Source organism: Mytilus galloprovincialis, chromosome 4, assembly GCF_965363235.1.
Source record: "Mytilus galloprovincialis chromosome 4, xbMytGall1.hap1.1, whole genome shotgun sequence".
NCBI lineage: Eukaryota > Metazoa > Mollusca > Bivalvia > Mytilida > Mytilidae > Mytilus > Mytilus galloprovincialis.
Window position 1 is genome coordinate 64,469,970 of NC_134841.1, and position 20,386 is coordinate 64,490,355.

General features: G+C 32.4%; 1 protein-coding gene across 1 annotated transcript in view; it reads right to left on the minus strand.

Annotated features, from left to right (window-relative positions):
• Positions 1-20,386, minus strand: part of LOC143072694 (uncharacterized) — a 92,103-nt gene that overhangs the window by 26,792 nt on the left and 44,925 nt on the right. The window contains exons 52-72 of the mRNA XM_076247767.1: positions 18,419-18,577; positions 17,285-17,497; positions 16,945-17,124; positions 15,239-15,511; positions 14,870-15,004; positions 14,337-14,561; positions 14,015-14,146; positions 13,525-13,689; positions 13,080-13,202; positions 12,418-12,589; positions 11,709-11,884; positions 10,039-10,230; positions 9,429-9,650; positions 9,007-9,027; positions 5,789-6,042; positions 5,291-5,511; positions 4,755-4,975; positions 4,196-4,336; positions 3,669-3,833; positions 3,178-3,513; positions 2,136-2,244 (exon numbers count right to left, since the gene is read on the minus strand). Of these exons, the coding sequence (XP_076103882.1) occupies positions 2,136-2,244; positions 3,178-3,513; positions 3,669-3,833; positions 4,196-4,336; positions 4,755-4,975; positions 5,291-5,511; positions 5,789-6,042; positions 9,007-9,027; positions 9,429-9,650; positions 10,039-10,230; positions 11,709-11,884; positions 12,418-12,589; positions 13,080-13,202; positions 13,525-13,689; positions 14,015-14,146; positions 14,337-14,561; positions 14,870-15,004; positions 15,239-15,511; positions 16,945-17,124; positions 17,285-17,497; positions 18,419-18,577 (3,835 nt within the window). The remainder of the gene's footprint in view (positions 1-2,135; positions 2,245-3,177; positions 3,514-3,668; positions 3,834-4,195; positions 4,337-4,754; positions 4,976-5,290; positions 5,512-5,788; positions 6,043-9,006; positions 9,028-9,428; positions 9,651-10,038; positions 10,231-11,708; positions 11,885-12,417; positions 12,590-13,079; positions 13,203-13,524; positions 13,690-14,014; positions 14,147-14,336; positions 14,562-14,869; positions 15,005-15,238; positions 15,512-16,944; positions 17,125-17,284; positions 17,498-18,418; positions 18,578-20,386) is intronic.

A 20,386-nucleotide genomic window follows, 5' to 3' on the forward strand; every position in this document is an offset into this window, starting at 1 on the left:
GCCCCTCTGAAATCGTCCCGCCCTGATTTTTTTTATTTTGAAAAATTTACGATTTCCGGATTTGTTCATCTCCGTTTCCGGTAACTGTCAAAAATTTTGTTCCTTCCAAACTTCCTGTTTCAAATTTTGGTTTTTCGTATTACTTCGAGTAATTAAAAAAGATTCTGCAGCTTTATGATGACAAAATCGTCTACCGAGAATAGAGATTGATTTCAAGAAGGGCATGAAATAATCGGGTTACAAGTAATACGCTGTGTCCAAGATGGCAAATCGGGCATGACACAAATTTCTGTGAATTAGAAAACCGTGATAAAATGACTGTGTGGCAGGAAATTTGGACTGTGAATTATACCCAAAGAGCACAAATCGTGGAACACATTCGCACAAAACCATAACTGTATAAATAAAATGACGCAAGGACGAACTTGTTAGATTTATGACAGTATAATTGAGTTCAAAAAGTCGGCAAACATACACTTAGATTTACCCATGGCTTTTTTTGTTGACAAACAGCACAAACACCTTCTGTCCCAATACCCTCAATAGAGCCATTAAACATCTTCTCCTTTTTGGTTAAGTTCACGTTTTACATATTAATTTTAATTATATTTGCATCTATAAGAAGAATCATAAAAGCACCAACCCTTTCGTTTTCAAAACGGTTTCATTTGATTCTGAACTCGTAATTCTTTAGTTGCATATTTGTTTCACTTTATGGAGACAAAAAAGTTGTCACTTAAAAAGACACTAAATTTGGTGAAGGTAGTCCAAATGAAGAGAGCATTCTTCTTTTATGTTTTTGCTGATTAGGTTTCTAAAGCAGCAATTACATGTAGAACAGTGGTTGCCAATTAGAGATTTTTATTCATGTTAAGATTTGAAATATTATGTACGATTACTTATATATGTATATACATAATACAAGCTTATTATTACACTTGCATATTTGAAGAACATGTCACAAGAGGGTTTCATAAGAAATAAAAATTAAAAAATAAATTCCTCCCACCCGCCCCATTTTTTTCAAAAATTTGGATGAAAATCTACTAATTAATTTTAGTTGGCCTAATAAGCATTATTTATAAGTTTCATAATATTTAGGCAAACTTAAGTTGGAGAACGGAATAAAAAAATTCAGCAATTTTTCAATTGTAGAGAGGCGTTTCTCTAGAACAGTAAAAGTGACACCACCAAAATTCAAACTTGATCTGTGTTTTGCGGGAATTAGCATTGTGCATAAGTTTTGGGGCAAACTTAAATTTAGAGAATGGAAACAAAAAATTAGCAATTTGTTCATAAAAAGGGGCATAACTCTAGATGGGTTTGGTTTGTGGCAACTAAAGATAAAGAACGGAACCAAGTATGCAAACCAAATTGCAAGAGTACTATGTACGTTTTTCAAAACTAAGAAGTTGCATTCTAATTTTGATTGCAAAATTTGTATGCTTCAATGCAATAATTAATTTTGCTTTTTTGTCCTTCATTTCACAATCATAATCATAAATGTACACAAATACATTTCTGAATTTATATTACGTATTATATTACACTTTCTACATAGTAAGATTCTCATAAAAAGTGTTTATATGTTTTTATGGTAAAACAATATTGGCAAATATGTCACATTTTGTATTACTGTAGACTCATAATGATTCATGGGATACCAATTTTCAAGGAATCTGTGGCTAAAGACCAAGGTATTTTGTGCATATTCAACAAGAATGTGTCCATAGTACATTGGGGTCAAAATCCATAATTGGCATTAAAATTAGAAAGATCAAATCATCGGGAACATGTGTACTAAGTTTTAAGTTGATTGGACTTCAACTTCACAAAAAAACTACCTTGACCAAAAACTTTAACCTGAGGTGGGACAGATGGATGGACAAATGGACGCACAGACCAGAAAACATAATGCCCATAAATGGGGCATAAAAATGTTCAAACAAAACATATTTTCTAAAGGCTTATTTTTATATTATATGCAAATTTTGACAAAATCATGAATTCAAATATTTATGAAAATACATATTTACTCAATTTGGTACCCCCAGAAATAAATGAACCCACAGTAGCTTGTATACTTAGTAAATAATGAATGAGAAATTTGAAAGAAAATTTAGGTAGACACTGACCTGCAATACTTTCCTGGTAGACATGACAGACATTCATTTGCTTGTTCTAGTTTTGACATGTTGGCGTAAGTAAATGTACCATTAGAACACATATATGGATTGATGGTTCCTGTAAATAAAAATTTTCAAGTTATTCATTTTGAATGTCTTTTTTATGGTCAACCATCTTTCTTTTACGAAGGCATCAGATCATTTTAAAAAACTCTCTAACTTATAAATATAAAATTATGTTTTTTTTTTATAGTAGTCTCATAAAACTTTGTACAGCTGAAATGATGTTATAACATGAGCAATATACCAAACAAATATATATATATGGTCTGTGTTCAACTGTACAGTGTACTACAAACAAACAAAACAGACCGTGATATTCTTCAGAGGACTAACTTATCAACTAGTGCAGGAAAAGGCAAACCTCAAAATAAGCCCTTTTTTTTCAAATAAAACAAGAATGTGTCCAAAGTACACGGATGCCCCACTCGCACTATCATTTTCCAAGTTCAATGGACCATGAAAATTGGTAAAAAATATAATAAAGCATTAAAATTAGAAAGATCATATCATAGGGAACATGTGTACTAAGTTTCAAGTTGATTGGACTTCAGCTTCATCAAAAACTATCTTGACCAAAAAAACTTTAACCTGAAACTCGCACTTTTATTTTCTATGTTCAGTGGACTGTGAAATTGGGGTCAAAAGTTTAATTTGGCTTTAAAATTAGAAAGATTATATCATAAGTAACATGTGTACTAAGTTTCAAGTTGATTGGACTATAGCTTCATCAAAAACTACCTTGACCAAAAACTTTAACCTGAAGCGGGACAGCATACGAACGAACAAACGGACGGACGAACAGACGAACGGACGCACAGACCAGAAAACATAATGCCCCTCTACTATTGTAGGTGGGGCATAATAAAATAAAATCTCAAATGAACTAGTATTACAAAATTTCCATGGAATGCACATGTGTTATAATGGACTTCTACATGTCAGTTATCAACCATTTCCCAAATATAACTGGTTCCCTGGTTATACAAACCTGAAGGACAGTAGTGATAAGCTGGACAGTCAATCAGTGATGGAGTTGATGTCACTGGGTCAACTGTACAGTAAGACCCTGCTGGACAAGGGATACATGTAGACTGTCCTACATTGCTCTGAAATTCTCCTGGTGGACAAGGGATAGCCTCTGCCGATCCCTGAGGACAATAGTATCCTACTGGACACATCAATCCACTGGGTGTTGGTGAGATGGTGGTGTCATTAGCAGGACAGTAATAGCCAGCATCACAAAGTCCTGTTGGTCCTGTCTGGGCTTCCTGGTCACAATAGTACCCTCCAGGACAGGGGAGACAATCTTCTACTGCTCCAGCACCTGAAAATATATGTGAAGAAATATGTTAAAAACAAATTTAAAGTCAGAATCTGATTATTTATTTCCATTTTGAGCCATTATTAAACACTTCTTTACAATTCCAATAATTAATTCAATCAAATTGAAAGTTTCATTTATAAAATGACTATCATTACCTGTAGAGTTCCTGAATGTTCCAGCAGGACATTTGATCTGAATTGTTGTTCCAGCCGGACAATAGTGTCCAGGTGGACAGAGGCCATTGTTTGGATATGTTCCTGTAGGTGAGGGGGCAGCACTGGCAGCACCACCTTCACAGAAATACCCTGCATCACAGCCACCTGAAAACAAGTAAACCATCTTAAAGGATTGATATAGGAATTTAGTGGAGCAGTGTGAAAAGGTCAAAAATATATGCTTGAAACATTTTGATTCATGCTTTTAAAATCTAAAAGATGCAAAATCCTTAAAGAAAATATCATATACTTATCATCTTTTATCCAAAATGTAACTTATTATGAAATTAACATTTTTCAACAATTACTCTTCACAAACATTTCAATTTCCTGCATAACCATTAAGCCTACCTTAATGGTAGCTGTTCCCAAAGACCGCATAGCATCCTGCTGACTGAACCAACAATTCCACATAAAAACTTGCCTAACCATTTACAATAATTGGCTACAAAATATTTCAAAATTACCTGTAGGATAGCTGTTGCCTACTCCTTCACAATATTTGCCTACAGAACAATCAACACAATGAGACTCCATACTCATTCCAGTAAGGTTGTTGTATGTACCATTTGGACAAGGAATAACATCACCAGTTGGACAATAATATCCTGTAAAATATCAATTTTATAAACTATGCATTGCTATTCATAGATACAGATATCATTGTCACCTCTGAAACTTCGCTCGATTAATTTAGTTATGACTTTCTGTACAGTAAACAATCAAACAATACAATGAAATATTTATGTAAAACATATAAATTAATTAAACTGGTTTTCAATTGGTCTCTGATAATGCCAATTATCTTGCAAGGTTTGCACTCCTAAAGTTTTCTTCTATTATGCATTCTGTGCAAACTGCAAAACACTGGCTCATGGTAAGTCCTTTCCAACATTAGTTCTGGTATAATTGTCATTATTCTATAGTTTAAAACATGCACCATGTGACTTATTCATCTGATTGTCAGTTTGCTTTTAAAGTCAAATTTACCACACTGAAATATAAAATAGCTTGGAAATAACCTACCAGACTGGCAGTCCACTGGATTGGTCATGTTAGATTCTGGACACATTTTTCCTGCTGGACAGATTTTACAGCTAGCTTGTCCCTGGCTGTCTTGATAGTATCCTATGTCACATCCTAACTCAAACAATGATCCTTCTATACAGTAATGTCCGGTGGGACAGATGTAACCTTCTGCAGGCATGATGGGAACAGCTTGTGTGGCTCCTCCAGTACATACATATCTGTAACAAAACGATGACATCTGATTCACTTTGACTTGAAATGACTAAAATCATTAAATCATTATGGGTCTTAACAACATCAATGAAATGTGGGTAATGAAATGTCATATGTACAACATTTCATTTGTCATAAATTTTCTGGTCAGTGTTTGTCATTAAGTTTCTGGTCAAACAGTATCGTTTATTATGATATCAGGTAAAAAGATAATTTATGAACATGAGCAAATTATTAATTAAATATCACATTATTTACATTAGAAAGATAATTCCCTATTTTTTTTGAAGGAGGTGGGGGCAAAACTTCAGCATACTTACCCTTCTGTACAATTTGGTGGAGATGGGTTTTTGGTGTAAGCATCCACATTACAGTATTTTCCTCTTGGACATGGTTGACAGTCACTTTCTTGTGAGACTTGTAGATTAATGGAGAATGTTCCAATCGGACAAGGTGTTGGGTAGGCTGTTCCATTGGTACAATAATATCCCATTGGACAGAAATCATTACCACTGTATGTACTGTTGTTGGAATGATCCACCTGAAATTGTTAGTAAAAATTGTTTCATACAACTCTCTTCAACTGACTACCTCTCTCATTGTTGATTTCTTTAGAATCAGGTGTCAAATTTCATAAAAAGAGGCCTAACAAATCTACTATACAAAAAAAGAATGCCAGACAGGCTTATAAAATTCCTGTGACTTTTCATTATACCAAAGAACATTCAGAAAGTACTAAGCCCCCATATTGATATTTTGATAAATGTTAAAAATTGTCCATAAAAAATTATGATCAAAGATTAAGAATTTTAGCTTACAAGGTGATTAACAGGTGTCGGTAATTCAGCGCCACCTGTACAATAATATCCTCCATAACACTCTCCAGCAGGGGTAGATAATCCTGCCACATCACAATAATATCCAGCTGTACATAGGGTACAGTTATCCATGGATGGATAGTAAAGATCTGGTCCAAATGTTCCTACTGGACATGGATTGCTTTGTCCAGAGATAGTACCTTCAGGACACCAGTACCCAGCTGGACATGGTGTTGGGTTCACAATAGGCACACCTGTATAAGCAAATGGTTATAAATTTGTTATATGTGAATCTTTAGATAATGTATCTGAGAAACTGTTACATGGTTTGATTAAGTTTTTAAGACACAAATACATGTGAAAAGTAAACAATCATTCCTTAAAAAAAATAATGTGAAAATGTAAAACCAATTTATTGGAAATTAAGTTATTTAAAAGATATTTATTTCTGTAGTGTAAACTAGAAATAGCTTGGTACATTTGTTGACCATTAAAATGTAATAACCATTCTCTTGTAGTCCATTATATATTTAAAAAGATATTTCCTAATCACAGAGTTCAGAGTGGGAAACAAAAATAGGTGTTACTTTGATTAGGTAATGAACCAATATTGCAACATTTTAATTTGCTATTTGTAAGGTCATTGGTAACTTTCAGGTCTAATCGATGTATATTTTCTTCATGGCAGAGGAGATAAGTGATTTCTTTATAACACTCACAATTTTCACCTGAAATTCATAATTTGTCAAATCTTATTACATTTTAGAATGTACAAAAACAGTTTTTAAATATCTGATGCTGAATGTTTGATGCTGGAATAAATGATGATGTCAGTCGGTGCAAAAGTCTAGATAAAGGAGTCAGACTTTTCAATTTAACGTAAAGAAAATGTTCACCATGAGAGAAATAGCTTTTTTAAAACAATTCAAAAGAATGTCATAAGTATTTATATTAGATTCTCATGTTATGTGAAACCTATAATTATCCTTACTAGAACACTAAAATACAGAATTCTGCTACAACTTTTTTGTATACCTTCAGTTTGTTAAATATACCACACTGATCAGTGTCCACATTTATTTAAATATAAGCTATTTGTTTAAGTGTATTAGGTTCACAAAAATTTGTACGTGTATTATAGACATGCTGGTCAAGTTTTTATACAACAAATGTATTTGTAAACATGCAGGGTTACTTGAACAGTCAGAATACAACATGAAAAAAAAGAGTTAGGGCAATTTTATCATCAAACCTAAAATAGATGGGACAATGAACAATATATTAAAGCATTAATGATGCAATACAATAAGATACTACATTATAAGTAAACATCTATAAAAACAAGTTAAAACAAACATGAAGCATATACAACCCCATTGAACTAGAACAAAAGGAGATTTGGGGTATATATTAATGGGAGAGTTACTAAATAACAGGGACAACATTAGACAGGTCTCCATGCAACATGCCATCCTCAGGGGAGGGGGGATACAACATACAGAAATTAACTATAGACAGGTGTTCATTCAACATTTCATGTCCTAAATCATCCCTGGTTTAGAAAGCTAGTGAATAAATTAACAGTAAAAATTCAAAATCTGCCATAAATATCCAATTATCTTTTAAAAAAATTTATTAATGAAAAAATAAAACATTTTTCTTTCAATTTTTTAAACTGCAGCAGATTACTAATGAAATCTGAGACCAATAGTGACTATTTTTAATACCAAATATAGGTCAGTTGTTGGAACTCAAAATGATACTTAAGGGGGCTCGCGGGTTTATATCAAATTTTTTATTTAATATAAGATTTCGCTATATTTTTCTATAAATGGACTTTATCTTATACTTAGTAGAAAAATGAAATAAAAAAATGGGGTCACCGTTATTTACGCTCACAATCTGCCTTCGAAAGGAGCATACATTTTTATTAATGTTCTTTTTTCTGTTGAACTAATAGGAGAAAAAGCGGTAATATAGAAAGGAGTAGGTTCAGTAAGACCCCTTTTTGGCCCCAAAATATAGCAGTTTTACAAAATTGTTAAAATGTAAACCTTTAGTTATTTATTGGACAGTAGAATGCTTCTGCTACATAAATATGGGCTGTTTTTGACAATACAATGCACATATATCCGGTACTAGCACCATTAAGTCATGCTAACTTACTGAAATCGTCATAATTCTAGCATTTTAGTTAAATTTTAGACGGTTTTCGTGTAAAACGAAAGTGGCCGCATTCGTGTTCATCCTTAATATTGAAATGTAAGTTGTATTTTATGATAATACATAACATATATAAAGGTTGTGGATGAACACGGATGCGGCCACTTTCATTTTTACCAAAAACCATCTGAAAAGTGACATTTTTCGGCATATTAGGTAGATTTTTCATATTTTAGGTTGAATCGGTTGTTTTTAATGACTAAATCTGTTAAAATCTTTCACATAAAATAATTAATTCAAATAAAATAGACACTTAAGTGTTTAAAAAGTGGTCAAAATCTTTCGTCAGATTAACCTGAAATTTGAGGCCAAAATCGGACCTACTCCTTTAAAAAGAAACTAAATGACAGAAATCGCTTAAATTTTACAATTATTTAGTTTATGTACAGCTTATTCAAAAACAAAAACAAAAAATATAGGTCACCGATGAGTAAAAAAATATATTTCAATTTTAATGCCAAAAAGTGGCATTTTTGCACCAAAGGGAGATAATTTGGAGCTTCAATGATATCTTCATTTTAAAAGTCACCTGGGGCCAATACGAATTGATTTTTTGGAATGATTTTTGTACCATATGATAAAGTAACAACTACTAAAGGTAAATAATGAAATTTGTAATGAAAAATAAATGTTTAATTTTTTTCTGAAAATCTTATACCTGCGAACCTCCTTAACTGTGAATATGAACAGTGATGGGATTTTATATTCGATAAAAATAAATATCCATAGCCCCAAATGTACACAGGATAAGTTTGTATGATAAGAATGGGCAAGGGGTCTACAAATCCTAAGATTTCAGATAAAAGAAAAGTTGTTTCATCTTTAAAATAAAAAGGTTATATAAAAGATATGTTTGGTTAGTGGAAAAGTAAGTTCAGTGGAAAATGAAAGGTCAAATAATACTGAGAAACAGTGAGATGCTAAAATTTTGTGCTATCATTAGTTTAAACAATTCATAACATATAAAAAAAAATCTACAAAAACATGCAATTTACCGTTTACATAGGACACATTTCCTGAAAATCAAATAATGTATTAACATAATGCAACAAAATTTAAGGAAATAGAATTAATGTATTTAGCACTAATACCAATACAATGAAAATAGTTTATGAAAGAAAGTAAGTGCATCTGAAAGTAATATCTCCCTCAATAATGATAAATTTTTGAGTTGCATTTAATTCAGAAATTATTGCTATTGAGTCATTTCAGGACTAAAATGCTATTTAAATGTTTCCAATATTAAGAAAAATCTTTAAAGTTTAAAGAGTTTAAATTATTGTGATTATAACCCTGTTGTATTTTTCACAATAAAAAGATTGCAATAATTTCTGAATTTACAGTAAAACAAAATCACCAGCAAAACTTTTCAACTTTTAACCTTTCAAAGAGTTCCTTTTAAACTTTGACCTCTCACCTGATATAGCATCACAATAGTACCCGGCAGGACATATGTCACAGTAGTCTTTTCCGTCGTTGAATTGGTAGGTACCATTAGGACATATTGTTGACGAGACTGAGCCTTGGAGACAATAATGTCCTTTCCAGCATAAGAGGTCTGATGGTGTGGTAGTATCTTGACCTCCTGGACAGTAATAACCAGCTGTGCATTGTCCAGTTGGGGCATCATTTCCTAATCCTGTAAAAATATTTATAACAATATCATTAACAAGTTTTCTTGTGTGAAAAATGTATACAAAAAAAGTCACCTCACACTCCATGGTAAAGGAAAACCATTTCAATATTCCAAATATAATCTGCAGGTAAATACAGTTCTACACATACTCATCTTCATCATATTGTGGATTCATTATAATTCGTTGGATACCAATTTGTGGGTTTTGTTGGTGCAAGTGGCTTTGAGTGTACGGATTGGCAAAACCACGAAATTAAATTTCCTCAAAAAAGGCAAGTGTTCCTCAATTCATGAAAAATTGATAACCAAGAAAAAATGAGTCCACAGTATTAATATGTAATTAAATACTAGACTAAAAATATATCAAATAAAATACATTAAATAAAATTACCTTGACAGTAATGGCCAGCAGTACAGTTCAAGCAGTCAGACTCAGCAGCATTGTTCTCGAAAGCAGCAAAGGTACCAGCAGGACATGGAACAGGTATAGCTGTTCCCGTGGGACAATAGTGTCCAGTAGGACATATATACTGGATTGATGTTGCACTGGTTCCATTACAGTACCAACCAGCAGTACAATCACCTAAAAGTATAAAATTGTTTGTCTGTTTAGAAATAATTCTGACTTGAAAATGTTGTTCTTAAAGTATAGGGTTAGTAATCAACAAATTTGAGACTTTTCGAAATGAGTGGATATGAAATTTACAATATGAGTGCTTTCTTTATTTGTTTTATTCTTACACTAGGTAAATACAAAGAAGCATACACTTTTTGCTATGTATATATCAAAATATGTTTTTTATACATGAAGCTTTAAGAAACTGCTTTCAGCCATCTAGATTTCAGGTATGTTATTATAGGGATTTAAGAACTTTCCATTTATTTTCATTCTGTTTAATCTAACTGATTTCAATACATTAAAATTAAAAACATTTTGATAATCAAAGAGCAGATTGTTCTGAGGGATATGATTGCCATTGTTTTCATTGACACATGTATACATGTAGCTGGATAATATTATTTTCACAACTAATTCAACTGCACATGTAAAATGTAATTAAGGTAATCTGAATAGTTACAAAATAGCCAATCCCGGATACAAGTGTATAAACAATGTACTTTAAGGCCTATTGTGTTTTATTTTTGTACTATCAATTCCAAGTTTTCTTTCCACAGCAGTCACTGAGACTCAGAGTGAGAGAAGGTATTTCACTTCATATCTTATCACCTATTTTCCTACGTTAATTCTAGGAGGAACCCCATTCCTTACCCTTTAAATATTTAATTTCCTTTGGGTCAGTGGTCATGACTCCTTTCCGTACACATTCCTCGGTTTAAATTGCGATAGTTTTTAATATAATACGACGTTTATCATCAGAACGAGTTAATTTTTCTCGACGTGTTGTATCGTATTTGATTCAGAATTGAAGGAAGTTACTTCCAGAAGGGAGACAACTCGAAACAATAGATGGTTCTCTATTTCTTTATGGAAGTACAATATCAAATATCAGTTTCATAACGGTGTCATATAAGAAAAACTCCACTTCAGTTCTTATATGACAGAAATAGATTTATCAGAATTCAGAGAACTCTCACATTTTTATCAAAACTGGGGAATTCCCTCTGACGTGTTTCTAAATTTATAAAAACACTAAATATAAATACTGCTTAATTCTGATTTTCCGTGTTGTTAAAACATACAAGTCAAGGGAAATATCAAACATGAAGATTATGAAAAGAACATTATAGGAAAGTTGTTTAAGTTCAATTCCTTTGTTTGTTTTTACCTTTTAAAGCAAGACAATCATAAGAATCTGAGATGTTCCTTAATGTTTAGAATAAAACGGTTGACGTGAGGGCATGGCCCTGAGCCAATGGTATAAGTCTACAGATTGCTGAAAGCAATTGTATCCCAAAAATAATACGAATAAATAAGTCTTTCAATTATGTTTCTTCTTTCCTATTCTTTTGCCAGTTTGAGAGTTGTTTCTTTCTCTTGACTTTTACTGAAAAGGGAAATCAGAATTTAAAAGAATAAATATACTTCATTATGATTCATACCTGTAGGAGTTTGTAATCCTGGTGTTTCACAATATTTTCCTCCATCACATGAAACTGGTTTAAACGATCCCTGGGGACAGTAATATCCCATGGGACAGATTCCTCCTGATGTCAAGGCATATGATGGACACACACAGTCCCAAAGTGGAGCACATGTGTCATTGGCATATAGACTACTGTAACAAAGAAACCATACATCTTTAGAAACATAGGATAATAAGTTAATATTTACTTTATAAAAAGTAACTTAATTTATCATAACAGTTGATACATTTGTCATTTTTGACCTTTTATAACTGGCTATGTATGCAGTATGGAATTTGTTCATTATTGAATGCTGTACTGAGACCTATAAATGCATCTTCTAAGTCATTTCATGTCTGGTGGAGTGTTGTCTAATTGGCAGTCATATCACATCTTATTATTCTTATAGTAAGCCTTCATATTCTTATAGTAAGCCTTCATATTCTTATAGTAAGCCTTCATATTCTTATAGTAAGCCTTCATATTCTTATAGTAAGCCTTCGTATTCTTATAGTAAGCCTGTTGTCAATTATATTGCTTTTTAAAGGTACTTTTTGGTTTAAGCAGCACTTCAACAATAGTATACAGGGTCATTGACCTCAAGAATTGCTGAGAGACATTATTTGTCGAATTGTGCATCAAGTGTAATAAAATTAATATCGTTTATGTAATGGTAAAAACCAACCTATTAGTTCCATTGACGCTGACAAGATTTCCGGTATCAAATGGTCTTATTTGGTATGATTTACCACCACAGTAAAATCCTGGGTCACACAGGCCATCTGTGAGTGTATTTCCTAGGCCTTCACAATATTCTCCTGGTGGGCAGTCCATACAGTCGGTCATAGTTTCACCACCTAGAAATATAGGATTTAATAATCATTAAGGCAAATCTGGGTACTATAAAATCAGAAATTAATTTGAGCATTTATTATTGAAAATCACTGATTACTAATCTAAAAGTGAGATCTTAATAATGCAATTGAAAAACTTTTGTAAATTAAAATCACCACTGAAATTATCTTTCCAAGTTTTTATTATTGCAAGCTTTATTCTGTTGTGTTCTTTACATTAATAAAAACATCACAACATTTTTTAATTTACAGTATTATTAATGTATTATTTACTGCGCTACTTTTGTCTTTGACATATATCTAGAATTTTGTTGTAGATTTAAACAAAAATATATTTGTATTTCTTTGTTTTAAATATTGACATCTTTAAATTACATTTTTGACTTATCTACTACCTTTTTACTCAGACCATCAATTAAACAGGTATCTTAATTAATTCCAAATGAATTGTCCATTCAGTTATCTGAATGCATCGAGTTATATGTAATATTACCTGTATTGTTGTAGTATGTTCCAGCTGGACATGGGTACTGTGTATCGAATTCTGTTCCTATTGGGCAGTAGTGACCAGTTGGACAATCTATTGGTGTTATTGTTGCATTCACACAATATTTTCCTGCCGGAAGAAAAAATCATTGAAACTATTTTTTTATTGTCAACATCAAGAGTTTCAGAAATAAACTTTTACTTTTTTAAGAAAAGAAAATACATTTGTACTTGAAAATGATATGAATATGATAATATAACATCTGCAAGTAAGATTATAAAAAAAATAATCTACAAAGCTACATCAAATCATTCAAGATGTATGGGCTAATGTTTTCACAGGATCATAGGAGCCTGTAGATTTATTTTGGTACAAGATAAATTGAGACCACAGTATAGCTAGGTATGCTAAACGTAATTTAAACATATATTGCATTCCTAAAATAACTTACCGGCTGGACAGTCCAGACATTGGTCCTCCCCGTCTGTGGGAGCATACTTTCCAGGTGAGCAAGCTGCTGGGTAAGTTGAGTTTGAAGGACATTCATAACCTGCTGGACATATGTCACCTGTGCCCAGGTATGCCACCATGGAATTTGGTGTGGCAATGTTGACACCTGAATAAAATAATTAGAAAAATAGTCTTAATTTCTTTCATTAAATTTTCATACTTGGTTTGTATAGTTATGAAGTAAACATGTGTAAAAAGACTGCTAAAAGATAAATTTAGACAAATTTTCTGTAAATGAAATTGATTTCAGCTATTTTTTACTTAAGACAGGTAGAACTGATACAACAATAATAGAAAATAGTAATTTTCTTTAAAAAAAAAATTGAAAAAAAAAACCATTTAATTTTAATATACCTGGGGAATAATCTGTATATAAATCCGAACCACAATCTAAATAGTTAATAGCCTATAATAACATATTTAAATTATACCTGATACACAATAATATCCTGCATGACAGACATCAGCTGGCTGAGATAATCCTGGAACATCACAGTAATGGCCACCCGAACATTGTGTACACTCTGTTTCATTGGTTAGTCTGTCACTGGCTCCAAATGTTCCTAAAAAGTAAAACATATATTTCATAAGCATGCATTACAAACAGTAACATATAATTCATTTGACAAATAAATAATCAAAAGTATTTATCACATATTCACATGGTAATTTTATTCTTCTGAATACAACTTATGTCCAGATCCAACTTTGTGTGGACAAAAATACAAAATGAAAAGGGACTTAAAGTCTCACCTATAGGACATGGAAGGTATCCAGATCCTGTTCCTGGTGGACAGTAGTTTCCTTGTGGACAAGGGTCAGCATGTGATCCTGCTGTACAATAGTAACCCTGTGGACAGCTCAGGCAAGCAGCAGCTCCTTCATTCTCCATGTAGGTAGAATCTAGACAAGCTGTAGGGGAACTTGATCCGTTGGGACAAAAGTTACCAATTGGACATATGTCTCCTGTTGTACTGTCTGAAAGTGAAATATAAAAAAATAAAAATATGAACAATCAAAGTAAAGTCAAATATTATAATTCTTAATTAAATTCTTAATAATAAGAATAAGACTAATCCAATAATTGCTAATATATTATGAGCATTTCTGTAATACATTCTTTCTTATGCTATCAAATCATATATTAATAACAAACTTTGGAAAAGAAATCCATACAAATTGGTTTATAAAAATACATTTTTTTCTAAAACAATTTAAAAGTGTCAACTAAATCCACTCCCCCCCACCCCCGCCAAAAAAAAACATAATATCTGAACTGTACATACTTGTTGGATTTGGAACACTGGCTCCACCTATACAGTAATATCCCTCCATACATTCTCCTGTTACAGTGTCGTTTCCTGCCTGCTCACAATAGAAGCCTGGCGTACAGGACAAACATTGGGCTGAAGACGATGTTCCTAAAATATATATGAAAATTTGCTAATAAAAGTTACAGTTCAGTAAAATTATAGTTACTTATTTTTTTTTTTATAAAATCAATTTTCTCTATTAATCCGTATAAAGAATACTAATCACTTGAAAATTAATATAAAACAAGTAAATAAAGCTCTTCAATATTATATAACACAGGCATTTTGGGGCAAATTGTCAATAAAAATATACTCAAATTCTCATTTGCCATAGATCCCTACCTTCAGATGGTTGGTATGTTCCTTTTGGACATTCAATAGGAGTTGGTGTTCCTTGTGGACAATAGTGCCCAACAGGGCATCTGTAACCATAGGACTGTGCCACTGGACTGGCCTCAGTAGATGCAAGCTCACAGTAATGACCAGCATTACATTCTCCAATTGGCTCCACCAGTCCAGCTGATGGGCAATAATAACCAGGGGTGCAAGGGATACATTCATTTGCATACCGTAAACCAGTTCCATTGTTGAATGTTCCAAGTGGACAAGACTTTCCTAAAATAAACAGAACAGGATATTACAACTAAAATAAAACAAAATGAAATTTCTGTCTGTACTTTATTTTTATTTTTAGGAGATTTTTTGGAAAAAGTATATATTTTTTTAATAATGTTTTAAAATATCAATTTCTATATTGATAGTTTCTATGTACTAAGATCACTAGCACATAAACACTCAGGTTGTGTGTTTTTATCCTAGTAGTAGCAAGGTGTGTTTGAATACAATCTTATTTTACTATGATTAATGTTAGTTGATGGTTCTACCCAGTAATTCTAGTTTCCTCCAACAATAAAAACTGCCCACCATGCAATTGTCAAAAGTGCTGAAATTGTTGTTATTATATTAACTACACTGTTATTGGACTTAATATGATGAAAACTACCTATGCAATATAAGGTGTCAACTCAGCCAATACAGAACAACTTGGCCAATATAGATTTTTTTCTGTATTGGCCGAGTTCTGGTCCGGCCAATACAGGATTTCGGAACGTCTCTTGAATTTAGATCGAAAATGACGATGAACACAAACTGAAAGTAAACAGTTGTTTGGAAGACACAGTTTTCGTCTCCTCGCCATAAACATGCTGAAACGTTCAGAATGGCATAATATTTCATGCTAAAGACGGTCACATTCATTTAAAAGGCATTTTGAAAGCAGACAATAGAACTATTTCGGGTTTGGGGAACGAGTAAATTATCACAAAGTTCATTTCTTGACGACCTCATTTCACAATGGTACAAATCTATTTACTGTTTATTTTCGATTCTAATATTTTGTAAACTCATTTATTTTTAAACCCAAACCAGGCATATGCATTCTTTAATTGTCCAAATATACGTTCTTTGGTCATTTTGATTATGGATAGTTGTATCATTTTCAACTCCTACATTTTTTTTTTTTTTTTAAATATCTATTCAATTTGTTTCTGCATAACACATGCATTGGCAGTACCTTTCCAATTACTATTTACGTGTTGTGTCTAAATTTAAGTTGTAACACTTTATAGTGACTGCTAAGGGTAGAAAAATTCATCAGATGAGCAAATGCTGAAGACACAGATCTGGAAACAATACCAGATCATTTGATATTGCATCTTATAAAAAGAAACTGAGATTTGGATAGTTCCACTTCAAGGTAAAAATGTTTAACTCTTGTGAAATAAAATTAAAAATATATTGTAACACTGTAGTTAATTGATAAAGATACTTTTACGTGTATTTCTGTATTGGCCTTCGGCTTCGCCTCAGGCCAATACAGCAAGCCTCAGACCAATAACAAGGCCAATACAGAAATACTTATGTAATAATATCATATTAAAAACGTCAACAATTAATCATCCTGTGTTCCCTTTTTTTTAACAGAAAATGAGAAAGTTACATAATTTTTATAAAACATATAATTTTAAGAGATCAAAGTTCAGTCTTACCAACATCTAATCCACCATCACAATACATTCCCTTGGGGCATGATTCACCAGTGACTCCATCTGTAGGTTGTGAAGTATTGGCCCCATCATAACACAGAAATCCAGGAGCACAATCACCTTGTACATCAGATAGTCCTGGGTCTTCACAATACTTACCTGGCTCACATAATCGGCAATTACCTGTTGATAAAAAACATTAAATTGAATATAAATGTATCCATTTCTGATCACCTTTAAATTATGCCCTAAAGGACATTTTTTTTTTTACATTACTGTGCTTATTTAAACAATTTTCATATAAATATACCTAAAAATATTTCATAAATGAAAAATTTCTTACCAACAGTTGACGACATAACAGAAAATCCATATGTCCCAGAGGGACAAGGGTACTGATTGGCATATTCTGTTCCTGCAGGACAATAATGACCTAATGGACATATCTGTGTAAGGCTGGTGATGCCAGTGATATTTCCTGTCTCCCATGGATCACAGTAGAACCTCATGTCACAAGTCAAACAAGTAGGTCGTGTTGTAGCCCAGTTATAATATCCTAGAAAAAATATTCAAATGATTATCTAGTTGATTATCACAGGAAAAATGTACCTAGCAATCACAGATCACAGTTGGATTTGACTGCAGAAGTCCAACCCTGAACAGTTGGGACAACAAAAGAGGACACAATATCAAGCTGTAAACAGGTCCGAATTTGGATTTTAATAATTAAAAAAATTGACACATTATAGGTTTCTGAAACAGAATAAATGAAATTGGTTATATAAAAAGTCTGTATAACTGTGATTTTCAACAATTTATCAAAGTCCAAATCCCGTAATTTCAGCAAAAATAAGCCAAGCAAAACGAAACTTAAACTAGATCTGTAACTCATCATGGTTAACTCACAAACCAAAAATCAGCCCAATATCTAAATGCGTTTTGAAAAAAACTCCGTTTAATGGTTTGTTGTGGAATGACGGAATGACAGAATTACGGAATTTCAGAATTTTGGAATTACGGAATTACAGAATTACAGAATTACAGAATTACAGAATTACAGAATTTCGGACAAGGGTAAAACTATATGGCACCAACAACTTTGTTGCAGGGCCATAATAAAAATCTTCTACTTGAGGCAATGAAACTTGTAATAAAATTTCAGAGCAATCAAAATCCATATACACAAGTTATTGTCTTGAAACTAGAAAAATGCTTGTTATTGGCCCCCTTTTGACCCCTAATTCCTAAACTGTTAGGACTATCACCCTTTATGCTGCTCAGATAATTTTATTTTCTAACGCATTATATTTTAAACAAGCATTCTGTTAGTATTGCATGGCAATACATAGTCCCCTACCCTTAATTTTTTAATTGGAACAAAATTCTAGCTTGATCAACAAGGGGACTAAATATTTACTTGCCATGAGATTATAATCAGATATAGTTTTCTTCTGCAAATAATAAAACTACCATTTACCTCTCTCGCATATAATGGGTTGTGGACTTCCTTGAGGACAATATGATCCAGCTGGACATTCATATGTTGGAGTGGCTGTAGTTTGTCCCTCTGGACAGTAGTAGCCACCACTACATTCTCCTTGTTCTTTTGTCATACCTAGGGCATCACAGTAGTAACCTATAAAGTTAAGTATGAATAAAGAACACTGCAATAAGTATACAACACAAAGACCATACTCAGGGCATCACAGTAGTAACCTATAATGTTAAGTATGGATAAAGAACACTGCAATAAGTATACAACACAAAGACCATACTCAGGGCATCACAGTAGTAACCTATAACGTTAAGTATGGATAAAGAACACTGCAATAAGTATAACAACACAAAGACCATACTCAGGGCATCACAGTAGTAACCTATAATGTTAAGTATGAATAAAGAACACTGCAATAAGTATACAACACAAAGACCATACTCAGGGCATCACAGTAGTAACCTATAATGTTAAGTATGGATAAAGAACACTGCAATAAGTATACAACACAAAGACCATACTCAGGGCATCACAGTAGTAACCTATAAAGTTAAGTATGAATAAAGAACACTGCAATAAGTATACAACACAAAGACCATACTCAGGGCATCACAGTAGTAACCTATAATGTTAAGTATGGATAAAGAACACTGCAATAAGTATACAACACAAAGACCATACTCAGGGCATCACAGTAGTAACCTATAATGTTAAGTATGAATAAAGAACACTGCAATAAGTATACAACACAAAGACCATACTCAGGGCATCACAGTAGTAACCTATAATGTTAAGTATGGATAAAGAACACTGCAATAAGTATAACAACACAAAGACCATACTCAGGGCATCACAGTAGTAACCTATAATGTTAAGTATGAATAAAGAACACTGCAATAAGTATACAACACAAAGACCATACTCAGGGCATCACAGTAGTAACCTATAATGTTAAGTATGAATAAAGAACACTGCAATAAGTATACAACACAAAGACCATACTCAGGGCATCACAGTAGTAACCTATAATGTTAAGTATGAATAAAGAACACTGCAATAAGCATACAACACAAAGACATAAAAAAAGAAACTAGAGATCAACATTTGGTCAATGTTATTGGTTGGATACCAATTTTTGTGGCTTTCGTGGGTACAGGTGAACCACAAAATAAAACATTCAACGAAAAATAAGATTTTCTATAGGCTTATATGCAGACTTCGGCAAAACCAAGAAATAAAATATCCACAAATATGAAATATGCAAGTTTTCCTCAATTCACGAAAATTGGTACCCACGAAAATAAATGAATCCACAGTACTACTAATACATATATGTAAAGCCTAACATTGTCGAAGCCTGGATAAGCTGATAAAAAATACAAAATGCAGCCATCTTTTTTTTTTCTTCAAAGGGCTGACTAAGGAACTGGATACATCTTTAATTTGAATTGAATGTCTAAAAAAGGGAATCATTTACAAAAGATGATTTATTTTACATTTTTTTCAATTACCAAAAGTGAGTATAAATTGGAAGTATGCATTTGAAGAAAGAATGAAATAAAACTCATTTATATAAATATTTTAAATATAGCCATACTATTGTTTACATATTAAACCTGAGATTTCCAATAACAAGTAAAGGTTTTTTAAAATTTCTATTAATTCAGATCTGGCCTTGTGATCATAAAATTTTAAGCACAAGTTTTGTACTCAGACTCACAAATCAACCAACAAAAAAACTGTATTTAGTGTTTCAAGCACAAAGGAGTAGGTCCGGTAAGGACCGATTTTGGTCTCAAATTTCAGGTTCATCTGACGAAAGATTTTGACCACTTTTTAAACACTTAAGTGTCTATTTTATTTGATTCAATTAGTTTATGTGAAAGATTTTAACTGATTTTGTCATTAAAAACGATCCGATTCAAGCTCAAATATGAAAAATCTACCAAA